Source organism: Chiloscyllium plagiosum, unplaced genomic scaffold (genome assembly GCF_037043375.1).
Source record: "Chiloscyllium plagiosum isolate Xiang-an unplaced genomic scaffold, Cpla_swu_hap1 HiC_scaffold_3, whole genome shotgun sequence".
In the NCBI taxonomy this organism is placed as follows: domain Eukaryota; kingdom Metazoa; phylum Chordata; class Chondrichthyes; order Orectolobiformes; family Hemiscylliidae; genus Chiloscyllium; species Chiloscyllium plagiosum.
Window position 1 is genome coordinate 53,960,493 of NW_028270141.1, and position 16,071 is coordinate 53,976,563.

The 16,071-nt window shown below is 41.2% G+C and overlaps 1 protein-coding gene across 15 annotated transcripts in view; it reads left to right on the top strand.

The window, feature by feature from the left end:
• Window positions 1–16,071, top strand: part of adgrb3 (adhesion G protein-coupled receptor B3) — an 858,467-nt gene that overhangs the window by 354,493 nt on the left and 487,903 nt on the right. For 11 of the 15 annotated variants that reach the window (XM_087979341.1, XM_087979352.1, XM_087979359.1 and 8 more), the window contains 2 exons: window positions 5,562–5,672; window positions 12,907–13,068. In XM_087979341.1, the coding sequence (XP_087835467.1) occupies window positions 5,562–5,672; window positions 12,907–13,068 (273 nt within the window). Of the gene's footprint in view, window positions 1–5,559; window positions 5,673–12,906; window positions 13,069–16,071 lie in introns of those variants that run through there. The other 4 variants (XM_087979349.1, XM_087979419.1, XM_087979423.1 and 1 more) reach the window with 4 other exon arrangements.

Genomic DNA, 16,071 nt, shown 5'->3' on the forward strand with positions numbered 1-16,071 from the left:
GCCACAATGTCTGTGATAACTATTTTCGCCCTCTCATTTTTTATAACCAGTTTCCTGGCAACACCTACAATCCTTTGACCCTGTGACAGTCAGGTATTCTGTCTCATCTTCAGGTCTCCAGTACAGTCAGCAAGATGTCTGCTTGCACAAGATGCATTGCAGAAACTCACCAATAATCCTAAGAAAGCACTTTCCATAACTACTTTTATCTAAGAAGAACAAACGGAATAGATACATGGGAGCACCACTAGCAGCCAGTTCCTTTCCAAACCACTCACCATCTGACTTGGAAATATGTTGCAGTTCTTTTACTGCCACTGGGTCTTTCTCTCTAACAGAATTATGGATGTCCCGATAGCCCAAGGATGGTCGCAATTCTCTACCTTCTACTACCATCTCTGAGGCAACTAGGGATGGACAATAAATTCTGGCCCAGCCAACAATGGCCTCAAGCATTAAAAAAAGACAGGGAGCACTCACTGCACAAGTGATTCATGACAGCCACCTGCCATTCTACAAAGAAGAGATTTAGATTAGATTAGATTAGATTAGATTACAGTGTGGAAACAGGCCCTTCGGCCCAACAAGTCCACACCGACCCGCCGAAGCGAAACCCACCCATACCCCTACATTTACCCATTACCTAACACTACGGGCAATTTAGTATGGCCAATTCACCTGACCCTGCACATCTTTGGACTGTGGGAGGAAACCGGAGCACCCGGAGGAAACCCACGCAGACACGGGGAGAACGTGCAAACTCCACACAGTCAGTCGCCTGAGTCGGGAATTGAACCCGGGTCTCTTTATGGAGCTGTGAAGCAAACCGCAGGGCTCACAAAACAATGGCCTCACACATGAGCATGGAATCTGTGCAGCACATTCTTGAGAGGGTGTCGTGTTTGCCAAGGTGCATTCTGTCTTCAACAAATGTACAATTCTGTTGTTCCAGCGGGTATCTTCTGACTCCAGCACTAGAAGAGGAGAAAGGATAGAGACCACATACAACAGTTACACTGAGGGAGAGGCTCACACTGTGTGTAAGGATTCCTTTCAATTGAAGTTAATTTCCCCAACATTGATCCATCTTATCCTTGCAATTATCTCAGATTCTACAATGCAAAGTTCTCTTGGCTAACATCATTCAACAAGAATCTGCAGCTACTGCCTTCATAAATCAACATACTATTAATAAAAAGGACAACAGAACTGATCAGTTTCTGTGCATCTGCTTAGCAGGGTCTGTCCTGCTAATGACACTGCCTGTGCCAGTGCAGCATGACTGCAGCATGACTGGGGAAAAGCTGCTGACTGTCATCAGAGGAGACTGTGAATGTCCTTGTGTGAAAGCCCCTGCTTCACCCAAGGCCATCTTCAGCTTCAGTCTGCACCACCCTGGCTTGGACAGGCAGAGTTGCAAAAGGGCGTGCACCCAGGCAATCAACAGTAATAGCAACATGGGTGCTGCCATCTTGAGAGAAGGCAGCAGGAACGTACTCTGCAGAGCCACTGGAATTTGATCAGGGACAGCAATCCTTGTAATTTCCTGTGGGTAATTGCTGAACTGCTGTTTGAGACAAAAGGTCCCTTTGATCACAACTATTCACATTTTATGATGGTAGCTGTCTGTGCCTGGATGGCAGCAGTCAGAGATCTCTAAAAACCTTCATCTTTCTTTCCAAGTCCTGTGCTATACTGGCGCTGAGCTCCTCCACTTTCCTTGACAGCCCTCAGAGTGTGCCTGACAGTCCTGTCAATGTATTTAACACCGAAGTGTGCCTCAGCTTCTCCCTGACCAGGTCCTCATCAGAGTGTGCACTGATGAAACTCTTGCATGACATTGTCCCTCTGGGAGAGTTCATTAGGAACAGACCCATCTCCCTTGCTCTGGCTGCAACCCAAATGTGCCCTGTGACTGACCACGTGACTCATCCTGACTCTACACTAATCTCTAACATTTGTGTAGTGCCAGTTGTTGAGCAAGTGGTGCTCAGGGTCATATACAATCATGCGATCAAAACAAATAGGCCATTCAGTTCATCAGGCCAGCTCCACTATTCAATAAGAACTAATGGGCCTCAACTACACTTTCCTGTTGCCACACTCTCCATAACCCTTAACTCCCTTGTTATTAAAACAAATCTAACTCAGCCTTGACTGTCATTTAACTGCCTTGCAGTGTTAGTGAATTCCAAGGACTAATGGCCGCCTTAAAGATGTTACTATTCCTCATCTCCGTCTTAACTGAGAGACACTTTCTGCCTCCTCATTCTAGACTGTCTCATGAGGGCAAACATCCTCTCAACATTCACCCTGTTAAGTCTCCTCATGTGTTATGTTATCTTATCTGTTTTAATGAGATAACTTTTCTTTTTTTCTAAATGCCAGTGTGTTTTGGGAGAACTTGCTCAACCTCTCATCTCCCTCAGAATTCTCTTTCTTCACCATCTGCCCTGTGTGTGAGGTTGCAGGAGCCAAGCAGCCCGTGGCTATCTGAATGTAGATGAGGGTTGGCTTCTAAGTAGAATGTCCACAGTCTGCTTCTCAACAGTTTCTGTTTCATGGTTCCTACCAGGATGAGAGGAAAGGGTGAGCAGAGAGGGTGCATAATGTTGCAATTTTCTATGGCCTTGGGGTTGTCCCACCAACTCTGGGCACAGGTCAAATGGCACTTGTGCTAATAATTGTACATACCATTGCCTGGACGATGCTGTAGGTATGTAGGCATGGTAGTCCCCCATTATCCACTTTTGTGGGTGTCCTCCTCCTTGAGGGGAAGGGACAGTGTGTCACTAAGTATCTGTCAGTGTGTTTGCGTGATAGAGCAGCCATGCACAGATCTGCAGAGCCACACAGATGGACATGTTGCTGGAGAGAGATTGGAGTGTGTCCATTTATGTGTGATGTAATGGGGATGTGATAAATTGAGAGGTATGAAAGGTGTATGGGGTGAGGGAATGTGATGTGCAGCACTGCATTCACTCTATAGGGTCTTTAACCCTATTCCATCAGCACTGCCATGTCCTGGGAACAAGATGCTGAACAATTAACTCCCCTCATCATGTGCCCTCATACCCTACTCAATCTCAACAACCTCCAACAGATATATCACTTCCTTCCTGTCTTCTACCTCACTGACCAGTACATCTAGGGTGGTGTCACTTCCACAAACTGCAGCACACTGGTTCAACTTCTCTTTGACAGGAATTGCACCTTAAACAAGGCAAGATGGCCTGGAGGATTAGCTTCCTTTGGAATGTTACTTGAGCACCCTGCTGTTCACCAAAGGCACACAATGAACAGCTGCTCAGTTCAGAACAGCCCTTGGCCACACTGCAATCCAGACAGTGCACGCATATTTTGTGTGCTGCCTCATTTCCAGTCAGCATGGGCTATCTACCATTGAGATTCCCGCCTCAGGCGACTGACTGTGTGGAGTTTGCACGTTCTCCCCGTGTCTGCGTGGGTTTCCTCCGGGTGCTCTGGTTTCCTCCCACAGTCACAAAGATGTGCAGGGTCAGGTGAATTGGCCATGCTAAATTGCCCGTAGTGTTAGGTATGGGGTAAATGTAGGGGTATGGGTGGGTTTCGCTTCGGCGGGTCGGTGTGGACTTGTTGGGCCGAAGGGCCTGTTTCCACACTGTAATCTAATCTAATCTAATCTAATCTAATCTAATTTATCCACCCCATCCTAAAAAAATCAGGCAAATCAATATGTATCTCACAATCTCCAATGCTCAGCATTACAAGCTGACAGATTGCTGGAGCGAAAGACAGAAAAGAAAGAAAAACATTTCTCTTAAATTCCATTGTCAGGCGGTTCTGATAAGTGTCAGTACCAGACATTTTTAGGTGTCGCCACTCTCAGCACATACTATTTGTCATCAACTTGCCCATTTTTAATCAGTTGAGATTTTGTCTGTAATTTCTTGATATCTCTGACTGCTGGTGGATGTTTTCTCTTTTTTCCATAACTGCTTGTTTCGATACAATTCCCAGAACACATTCAACACTGTGGGGTCCTTTCCTGTGCTCGACAAAGAAAGATACGAAAAGTTATCTTCCCTTCATTCAATTTCTTATAAGAAAAGGCTGTTTCCCATGTGCTGGCATTATCCTTCAAACTCTATGTTTACACAGGCAGGAACCCACACATGAGCCTCTCAACTCCCCAAACTATTTGGACAAAAACTAGGCACAAGTTGCAGTTCACCCTTAAGAGAGTGATTGATAGATGAATGCAGATGTGGACTGAAATTAATTTTTAATGGAGTAAATTTAATTGATGCATGTGAGAGCAAGCTAGATAAAGATGAGGGAGAAACTAATAGAAAGATATACTGACAGGATGAGATGAATGACAGGAAGGTTTTGTAGATTATAAACACCAAATGTATTAAATAGCCTTTCTCTGTAAAAAAGCAGACTATTCTGTGCACTCGAGGTAAAAGTACCTTCAAATGTAAAGTTGTATAAGCACATTTTTGTGCGTGTGTCTGTGTATTATCCACAATAGGCACTGTTGAACTTGCATCTCCTAAACAGGCTTTGACTTCAAATTTTACATGGATGAAATTGGTCTTGATCATTAGAGCCAACTTGGCTTGTAATAAATCACCAGCTGCTTGATTCTCTGTTTTCAATGATTTGGAAAGTACTGTCCAAAGTTTTTACTTTCAAGGCAAGTGAGAATGACAGGAGGATGAGGAAACAAGTATCCAAACAAAGAATTTAACGAATATTCAGTGAACTACAGTCAATAAAAGATTAATAGCAATGTCACTGGATGTGTAATCTAGAGGTCCAGTTCATGCTTCTTGGACAACTGATGGAATTGAAAGCTAGTTTCAGTCATTGTAGCCACCAATGCTTGTAACAATCCATCTGATTCATGAATGTCCTCTACAGAAGGAAATCAGCCATCCATATCAGGTCTGATCTAGACATGACTCCAGAACCACAGCAGTGTGGCTGACTCTTAACATCCCTCTGAAATGGCAGAGCAAGCCATTCCATTCAAAAGCTGTTAGGGCTGTGCAATAAACATTAACCCTTGACAGTGATGCCCACATTTCATGAAAGCATTTTAAAAAAACTTAGTTTAGACCACTTTCTCCTGTCCCTCACATGTTAAGATTACAGCAAAAAGGATTACTCTCTGAAAAGCACCTGACCAAGAGAATGTGAATAACTTTTTCAGTTTTTTTTTGACACATTGTTCTAATTTTACAAGGGGAAATCTCGGCGGACAGAATGGTCTACTGTTCCTGTAATCCTCATGTGACTATGTGTGCAGAATTTGCCAACCCGTTCACAAAGAAGTGGCTCGCGTCCTCGCTCTTTCTCTCTTCACAGCACACAAAGGAGATTCCTAAACCCAAGCCAACAACAGAAAAAATAGAAAGTGCATTTGTTATTTTACCACATCGAGTAACAACAGATTCGGTACCTGTCTTGTTCATAACATTGTCATTAAAATCCGTAAGAATAAGTAAGATACAAATGTAAATGTGTGAATTATGCAATGGCAGACCTTTCATAAACCTCTATTCTATCCTTAGAATATGGATTGATGGGAGATCACACAATAAAAAGTCAGCGAACTCGATCAGTTCATGAGAGAAAGGTCCCTCAGGAACAAGCTGATGCTGGTAAAATTATGCCACATACTGGTAATTAATTCAATAGTTCTATTCCTGTCTTCATTTTATCAATATAACAAATCCACTGCATGTTTTCATAGAGTTTTTCTTTTAAATTTCAATCGTGCAGATGACGTTTTTTGTACATTAACCGTTTTCTTTACAATCAGTCACCCGAAAATGTCGAGAACTTTCTTCAAGTCAGTGGCTGTACAATAATTAGCAACTGCATTTTGGAAGCTCAGTTTTAATATTAATCAAAATACCACACCATTGCATGTAAGCAGTAAATTATTACTTATTTACAGGGGTTTCCACTAGTTTTAGTAAAACAATGATCAAAACTTGGAAAGTGTTCGCTGCAATCAGAAGTTAATGTTTGTGTGGGTGATTAAAAAGGCTCGTGGCTCTTCAATCTCCTTGCTGTAAATGCCTGGGGAAATCCTTGTCTTTAACACGTCATAAACTTTCAAAGCATTCACACTGGGTGCAATTAACCTGACCAACCCATCGGGTAAATGACAAAATCAAGTGCAACACTGGTTTGACAGCCTGTCTGCTTTATTCTCATGTTGAAGTTAGCATTAGCTAGAGTCTAAAGTTTGTGTTCTACCTGGTCATGTGGGATTTCCACCCAAAGAGTTAGGTTAAAAGTATTCCCAGATTCTCTGCTACCATCCATGTTGCTACTCAGCATTCACTGTTAAGGTGCTAGAAAGTGCATGCAATCAGAACTTCCAAAGGACACATTTGACGTTGGTAAGCATTCATGAAAAGGGTGAAGAATATTATACCTGTTCCAATTCAGATGATTTTGATTTTTGTATCTTGATCATCAATTTAAAAACAAACTACACAAGCTGTGTTATTTTCTACCTCTGCTGAATAGTCGACACTGTCTGACCATTCAGAAGTGGATGTGATATATGTTTTCTTTTACGCCATTGAGGGTAATCCAACCATAATTCCTTAGTTACAGGGGATAAGCAGATTCCCAATCTTAAACCTGCGACTAGGATAAAATACAAACTTTTTTATTTGCCAATCTTATGCTGCATGATAAAGTTTCTTCAACTTATTTCTGATTAATACAGCATCTCATCTTCATTATTATTTTCAATAAAGAATTTACTACGCTCATGTTCATTGAAATGGTCAACTTAGAAATATTGAAACATTAAGTGTTTTCAATATTAATGCTTAATTGTGTTAATGATGGACCATCTACATTCCCTGTCAATTCACTTCATTTTCAGGGTCCTGGCCATCTGGCACTCAGGCCTCCTTTATAGTTCAAAGAGTGAAAATGGTTGGCCTTCTAGGAGTTAAGTGGAAGAAGGGAGAGGTGATGAAGGAGCAAAGAGAGAGGAGGACAATGATAAAATAGAAGAACCATTCCTGCTAAATAGTCATTGAGTAAAATACAAATATTCTGAAGAAGCTGTCTGTTCAGATTGTCATTATGCTCTGTCTGGAAGAGGTTGAATCACAGTCAGTAGTTTCCAGGTTCTAAAGGTTGCGAGGGAGGAGGAGTGGGAGGGCAAATAATCAGCATTTTCAAATGAAAAATGTGCATTTTTTATTTTGCATGTTTTTTGCATTTAGTATTTCATTTCATCATGCCTGTGCTTCTGTAGTTGTTGAGAAATAGTTCCAACGAAGTGAGAATGTTTCTAATTCACTGCAATGAACTACTGCATTGTGTTCAACACCAGTGTATGACACTGCTGGTGTTCATTGTATGTTTTGTTGCTGCATTAGACCTGTGATGCATATAAATGTTTTCAAAATAAACTTTGTTGTAATTTCTGCAATTAGTCTCAGCACAAGACCCCAATTAAATAACCAACCTCCTCATTATGGTTTTCTTTAAAATGATACCAAAATCATTTTTTGCAGATTTATTTCCTTCAAACTCTTCAATGTTGCAGTTATGGCATAAACAGAGACATTACCTTGAATGGAGAAGAGATCCTGTGTCATGTTTACCTGCATTAAGATGTATACTATCATTATTGTTTGTACTGTTTACATTTGTAACATAATTTAAATTCATTTAGCAACAGTTACTGAAGATTCAAAATGATGCACTGGGCAGAAACTCAGACTGCAATTGATCACAAGGAACATCTTTTACAAGTGTTGACATTTTAGTGACAGTCAAGCCCTCCACCAAACCAATGAGAGAATGGCAGTTATTGAAATTGCCATTTTTCAGCAGACACAGTAAGAACAAGGACTGCATCATTACTTCTTCATTACTGCTTCACTTTGTTGGTTCCCTAAATAACTTAAACAATAAATTAATGCACATTGTTGTCTCGAATATCACATGCACCTTGGAAATATTAAGAGTTGCAAGTTCTCTTGCCTGGTAATTCCCCTGACTACTTAAAGATATGCTTAAGGACAAGAGGCGGCAGTAGCATAACAGTAATGTTACTGTATTCGTGATTCAGAGTCACAGACTAATGCTTTGAGGACTCAGATTCAATTCCAATCGGAGCAGCAGATCGAATTTAAATTCAACTAATTTAAAAAGAGATTGGAATATGAAGCTGGTCCCAGCACTAGTGACCATAAAATTGCCATTGATTGGTTCACTACTGTTCTTTAGAGAAGAAAATCTTCCAGCCTCACCAGGTCTTACCTACATGTGACTCTAGAATCTTCCATGAAAGAAACCCATTGGGTTAAAGCAATAATAATCAAACTTGCTGAAGAGCTACTTAAGAAAGAAACAGAAAACAACAGAGAGACACATCTGCTTTTGCCATTTTTTTGACTGATTTCAATACTCGATGTGACTGTTAATGAAATTAAAGAAATTAAAGAATAAAAGCTTTCAAATCAACTAATATATCATTTAAACTAAGCACAAGAGTATAACAATGCCAACTGGACTTTCCAAATACTAATGTTGGTGTTATATATAATTAAATGAATCCTATTTGTTCAGTCCCATCATAGATGAGTTACCATCAGTCTGTTCCTCGCCTCCAAGACTTCCTTGTTTAGTAGAGATTTGCATAAATGTCTATCAGAAATAATGGTCTTGGCTTGGTTCAATTTTTCGACCAGGCTTATGTAAAGATAGAAATTGTATTTTCTAATATAATTTAAAAAAAATACATCTTTTTCAATGCAGTGTTTGCTGTCTTTGTATAATTGCTGTTTTAATTTAGTCATTTTCTGTTCTGCTTATTAAATATCATTAACAGGCAGCTTCCTGTGGACTGCTAGTAAATGTGGAAAAACTGCATATGTAAAATAACAAAACACATCATGAGATACCTAGAGTAAGCATCTGAAAAGGGGAAAGACTTTTTTGGGCTTGAACCTTTCATTGGAACTGAAAAATCTTTCACCTTTGCAGAAATGCTGAAGTTCAACATGTAATAATGTGTCTCTCACTTTTCATGTGCTAACTGATTTAGAATCATAGAATCAGAGAATGGTTACAAAGTGGAAGGAGGCTGCTGCTCTCTGTAAAGAGCTATTTGCCTCGTGCCACTGTCCTGGCTACTTCTTGTAGCCCGACAAATTCTTCCTTTTGAGATTATTAATCCAATTCTCTTTTGAGTGCCTTGATTGAACTTACCTCCACTCCACTCTCAGCAGTGCATTCCAGATCCGATGTTGCAATGTTCTTTTGCAAATTGTCTTCAATAACTGTGATCCTTTCACAAACAATGCAGTGTCTGCTGTGCCCAGACACCTCATGTATTCAAACCCACTGTTAAATTTCCTCTCAATCTTCTCTTTTCAAAGGAGAACAATCCCAGCTTTTCTAATCCATCCATCGAACTAAAGTTCCTCATCACCGGAATCATTCTCATGAATCCATTCTGATGCCATCATATTCTAAGATGTGTCACACAAACAATGCTCTGGTTGATGCCAAATTTGTATTTTACACAAGTTGAACATAATTTCAGCTTTTATACTTCACATATTTATTCATAGAGCCAAGGATTACATATGCACATATGCTGCAGTAACATCGAGAGTTACAGACTTTCTTTTGTGTCTTTGTGTTCTTCATGCCAAAGTAATAACTTCACATTTCTCTGCATTAAATTTCATTTGCCACTTTCCCTCCCATTGCACTCACCTGTCTATGGCCTGTTGTGCATGCTTAACATTTTCTGTTCTGCCTTTCAGTGCACAAACACCCAAGGTCAACCTCGATGCCATGTCCAATGTTTGATGTTTGGTTTGGGACATTCAATGACATGTGTTGTTTTCTGTGACTGGCAGGTGACCTGCCTCTGTGATGCTAAAACTGCACTTCAAATTTTAAGTAACAGCATGGAGTGTGCAAGGAATTTGAAATAAGAAGGATTGAAAGTCTATGCTGTGATCTTCTTTAAAAGCTCTTTGCTTACTCCCTATTGATCCTAGACATGTTGATTAGGGACTTGTGGGAGAAACAAGGCCAAATTATTATTGTGCTTCGGAGAACTTGCTTCAGGACCTGCAAAGATAATTATGCAGCAAAGCACAGGACAGCTGATAACCTTGTAATTAATATGCCAGTGCATTTAAATACAATTTAGATTTTTAAAGATTCAAAATGCATACTTTATTGGTATGTAATGATTAGTTTCACAATTTAGGAACAGTGTTTCATTAAAGTGCTCGTAGGATTCAGACATTGCTATGAAGAGGCCATTGGAAATGTCATTATCGCCTGCAATGCTTGTTTTCTGACCTCCATTAATGCTGTCATGACATTATTTCTCAAATGTAAATTGGGCCTCCATTCTAAGTGGCAAGGGACTCCTGAGTTGATATACAAATTGGCTGCTAGTCTGCAATTAAATGTTTGTGTTTGGGGAAAGTAAACACAAGAGTGTAATTCTGTCTGGAGTCAGATCTTTGTCTGACTCAGAAATAGAATGATGGGAGATTCTGTTTCCTTCCCTTGTAACTAATTTGCCTTCTCCTTCCACAACCCTCACCCAATGTCAGGGAGGCTAGCTTCCATCATTTCAGTTTTAAAAAAAGTCATTCATTGAATATGGGCATTGCTGGCTGGGTCAGCATTTATTGCCCAGACCCAATAGCATTTGAGAAGGAAGTGGTCAGAGTCATAGAGTCATAGAAATGTACAGCATGGAAACAGACCCTTCGGTCCAACCCTTCCATGCCGACCAGATATCCCAACCCAATCTAGTTCCACCTGCCAGCACCTGCCCCATATCCCTCCAAACCCTTCCTATTCATATACCCATCTAAGTGCCTCTTAAATGTTGTACTAGCCTCCACCACATCCTCTGGCAGCTCATTCCGTACATGTACCACTCTCTGCATGAAAAGGTTGCCCATTAGGTCTCTTTTATATCTTTCCCCTCTCACCCTAAACCTATGCCCTCTAGTTCTGGACTCCCCGACCCCAAGGAAAAGACTTTGTCTATTTATCCTATCCATGCCCCTCATAATTTTTTAAACCTCTATAAGGTCACCCCTCAGCCTCCAACGCTCCAGGGAAAACAGCCCCAGCCTGTTCAACCTCTCCCTATAGCTCAAATCCTCCAACCCTGGCAACATCCTTGTAAATCTTTTCTGAACCCTTTCAAATTTCACAACATCTTTCTGATAGGAAGGAGACCAGATTTGCACGCAATATTCCAACAGTGGCCTAACCAATGACCTGTACAGCCGCAACATGACCTCCCTACTCCTGTACTCAATACTCTGACCAATAAAGGAAAGCATACCAAACGCCTTCTTCACTATCCAATCTACCTGCGACTCCACATTCAAAGAGCTATGAACCTGCATTCCAAGGTCTCTTTGTTCAGCAACACTCCCTAGGAGCATACCATTAAGTATATAAGTCCAGCTAAGATTTGCTTTCCCAAAATGCAGCACCTCGCATTTATCTGAATTAAACTCCACCTGCCACTTCTCAGCCCATTGGCCCATCTGGTCCAGATCCTGTTGTAATCTGAGGTAACCCTCTTTGCTGTCCACTACACCTCCAATTTTGGTGTCATCTGCAAACTTATTAACTGTACCTCTTATGCTCGCATCCAAATCATTTATGTAATTGACAAAAAGTAGAGGGCCCAGCACCGATCCTTGTGGCACTCCACTGGTCACAGGCCTCCACCACCACCCTCTGTCTTCTACCTTTGAGCCAGTTCTGTATCCAAATGGCTAGTTCTTCCTGTATTCCATGAGATCTAACCTTGCTATTCAGTCCTCCATCGAGAACCTTGTCCAACGCCTTCTGAAATCCATATAGATCACATCTACTGCTCTGCCCTCATCAGTCGTCTTTGTTACTTCTTCAAAAAACTCAATCAAGTTTGTGAGACATGATTTCGCACGCACAAAGCCATGTTGACTATCCCAAATCAGTCCTTGCCTTTACAAATACATGTACATCTTGTCCCTCAGGATTCCCTCCAACAACTTGCCCACCACCGAGGTCAGGCTCACTGGTCTATAGTTCCCTGGCTTGTCTGCCCTTGTTAAAAAGTGGCACCACGTTTACCAACCTCCAGTCTTCTGGCATCTCACCTGTGACTATCAATGATACAAATATCTCAGCAAGAGGCCCAACAATCACTTCTCTAGCTTCCCACAACCTTATGCCTTATTGAACCATTGGGTCTATGTGGTGTAGGTAGATTCACAATGCTATTGGGGTGGGAATTCCAGGATTTTGACATATCACAGAGTACAACTGCAATGGCCAGGAAGCAGGGTATGTTAAAGTAATGTGAAAGTCCAATAAAATTCGTGAGCAGCACTTCTCAAACATTATCTCATTGTCAAGGATTGAAAATTGTCACAACCCCTGAGAGAGAGCAAGGACCTGCTGGAGTGGGAATATGGTTGTGTAAATTGTTTTGAACTCCGTGGCAGCCTCTACTGCTGTGGATCTTCCCAACCCAAAACTTCATTTCACTGTCCTTTCTATCCTAGCTTCCAATTTGGAAAGCCTCCTTTCACAGGCATTTGATTAGGTATCTATAGAAAGACTTTTTCAGCTTGAAAATATGGATATATCCCTCCCACAGTTTAATAATGCATGTTTGCAATCAGATCCCATCAACTTGGAAGTGCTTAGTAAGAGTTTCAGAGATCGTTGGAAATCTTATAACTGCTCTGTACAATTTCTTCATAGTTATAATAACTAGTTGACAGATTGCAGACTGTATTGCTCCTGGTTATTCTTGGGACAATTACTGTGTAATTGACAATGGAGTTTGTGCTGTTTAATGATTACTGTGTCATTCTTTACATACAGGAGACCCTGTTACAGAAGAATGGACCCAGTGGAGTATGTGTTCAGTAACATGTGGGCAAGGGTCGCAGGTGCGAACCAGAGCTTGTGTATCATCTTACGGGATTCTGTGCAGCGTGCCTTTAAGAGAATCAAGGGTTTGCAATAACACTGCCCTCTGTCCAGGTAGTGTTAGCAATGGATGAGTAAAAATATGGATGTTTAATTATGTGACTCAATATAGACAAAACAACCAAAATATTTTCAAATTCCTGCATTTTGCTCCTATTTACCTTTTCCTTTAATTCAATGTATGAAACATTTTTACAATTTACCTATGATAAGCTTAAAACAGTGTGGAAGTCAGAAATTATTTTAAGATTGGTGTGGCAATGATGTGTTCCCTTTTGAATAGGTGTCATGCAACTTACACAAAGAAGATGACTAGGTAATCTCATTGCTTTCAATTAGGCCTATTGACAGATCACACTGTTTCAGCAAAAACATCAGGTAAATTGGAATATTTCTTGTCAGCAGCTGTGCAGAAGCCTGTTTAGCTTTATCGAAATATTTATTTAATTCAGTGCCGCTTAGCAGAAATTGAATGGTTTTCACACTGTGATATTGCTACCACTGGCTGGGGTACAGCTGCTGTTGCAATGTTGCCAGATAGTGATTGTTTGTATATCTTAAAATGATTTGTTGTGTTCAAACTTATGGCCATAATTACGAGGTCAACATTGACATACACCTGAACTCTTGGTGCTTAGAATGGGGTGGGGTGACGGGAGAGAAATAGAAAAGCAGAAGCAGTGAATGGAAAAAATATATTTAATGGTAGTGGATACTTTGAACTGTCAGAGCATTCAGGTCAAACTCCCTGTACAAGAATAGAACAAAGAATTGGTGGAATTAATTTGCATTCAGTGGAGTGCCTCAGGGCTCGGTGCTGGAGCCATTGCTGTTTGTTATCTATAATCAATGATTTGGATGAGAATGTACAAGGCATGATTAGTAACTTTGCAGATGACACTAAACTAGGCGGTATCATGGACAGTGAGGAAGGTTCTCAGAAATTGCAGTAAGACCTTGATCAGCTGGGGGAAGTGGGTCAAGAAGTAACAAATGGAGTTTAATGTAAATAAGTATGAGGTCTTGCATTTTGGAAAGGTAAGAGTTTCATGGTGAATGGTGGCGCCTGAGGAGTGTAGTGCAACAGAGGGATCTTGGAGTTCAGGTACAGGGTTCTCTGAAAGTGGAGTCCCAAGTAGACAGGGCTGTGAAGGCTGCTTTTGGCACACTGGCCTTCATCAGTCAGGTCCTTGAGTATTAAAGCTGGCAAATTCTGTTGTAGTTGTACAGAATGTCGGTGAGGCTGAATTTGGAGTATTGTGTTCAGTTTTGGTCACCTTGCTATAGAAAGGATGTTATTAAACTGGAAGGAGAGCAGAAGAAATTAAGAAGGATGTTGCCAGGGCTCAATGATCTGAGTTATAGGAAGAAATTGGACAAACTCGGACTTTTTTCTTTAGCGTGGAGGAGACTGAGGGCAAATCTTATAGAAATGCATAACATCATGGGAGGCATAAATAGAGTGAATGCACTCAGTCTTTTTTACAGGGTTGGGGAAATTGAGGACTAGAGGACATCAGTTTAAGGTGAGAGGGGAAAGAATAAAAGGAAACTGAGGGGCAACTTTTTTACACAGAGTGTGGTACGCATGTGGAATAAGCTGCCAGTGGAAATGATTGAAGCGGGTACATTAACAGTTAAAAAGCATTTGGACAAATACATGAATAGAAAAAGGTTTAGAAGGATATGGGCTAAGTGCAGGAAAATGGGGTTAGCATGGATGGACATTTTAGTCAGCATGTACAGGTTTGGGCCAAAGGACTTGTCTCCATGCTGTAGGACTCTATGACTCTATCGCTATTCCAAATGCAAAAATGGTCTCTTATGTATTTTAAATGTTACATGTGCCTGACCTTGTCATTTATTAGTCACACAAGTTTATGTTTAATTGGGAAGAGATATGGCAATTCACTTGTCTAGCATATAATATGGGATCTTACTGTCCTTGGTGGAGATGTTGCAGCACTGGAAAGTGTCTATAAACAGAGCCTGTTTCATTGTGGTAGCGCCCTACCACTGTTGAATTGTTTCCCCTCTGGACTGCAGTCTGCAGCTGTTACTCACCAAGCTGAGTGGTGGTAATGCATCAGTCTGAATGGTGAAGTATGGCAGGTTATTTAACAGAGAAAGCATCAAAGTTTGTGCGAAGATTTGTAGCTCGGGTGCTCGTTGTTGTGGTTCTGTTCGCCGAGCTGGAAGTTTTTGTTGCAAACGTTTCGTCCCCTGGCTAGGCGCTCCCAAGCACTGATGATGTCGCCTAGCCAGGGGACGAAACGTTCGCAACAAAAACTTCCAGCTCGGCGAACAGAACCACAACAGAGAAAGCATCACATTGGAACTTGTTGGGAGAGGGTGGTGCAGCAGTAATATCACTGGACTTGAACTCAAAGGCTCAGATCTGGAAATATCCATTCAAATGGCAAGTGGTAGAATTTAAACTGAATTTTTAAAGAAGAATCTAGAAGCTGTCCTATACTCCTCACATACACCCTGGCACTATAGAAACCTCACCCAGCTGACTGCAACTTTGCTTAAAAGCAAAGGGTCAGTTAGACTTGAAACATCAGCTCTTTTCTCTCCTTACAGATTCTGCCAGACCTGCTGAGATTTTCCAGCATTTTCTCTTTTGAGTGCAACTTTGCTTTGAGTTTATTCCTGGGCCATGGGCATTAGCAGAGGGACCACCGTTCATATTGTTACCTTGACCCTGGTCTCCACTAGTCCTGAACAGAGAAGTGTACACACCAGAAGCAAAGGGCTACTCAGTTGTCTTTCTGGCGATCACAACAGTCAACCAGGTCACACAAATAGCTCTGTCAGCTTGGAAGAAAATAAGGAGACTGAAACTGACACTCTCTGGGCTGTAGAGAATGAAGGGGCAATCAACTGGAGGTGACCCATGCTGGAAAGGCATGTGTGCATATTTGTGGAGAGAGGGATCAGGTTTCAGAGTGATGCTTTTTTGGTTGAATAACTCACCATACTTCACCTTTCAGACTGACACATTACTCCCACTCAGCTGGGTGAGTTAGAGCTGCAGATTGCCAGTCCAAAAGG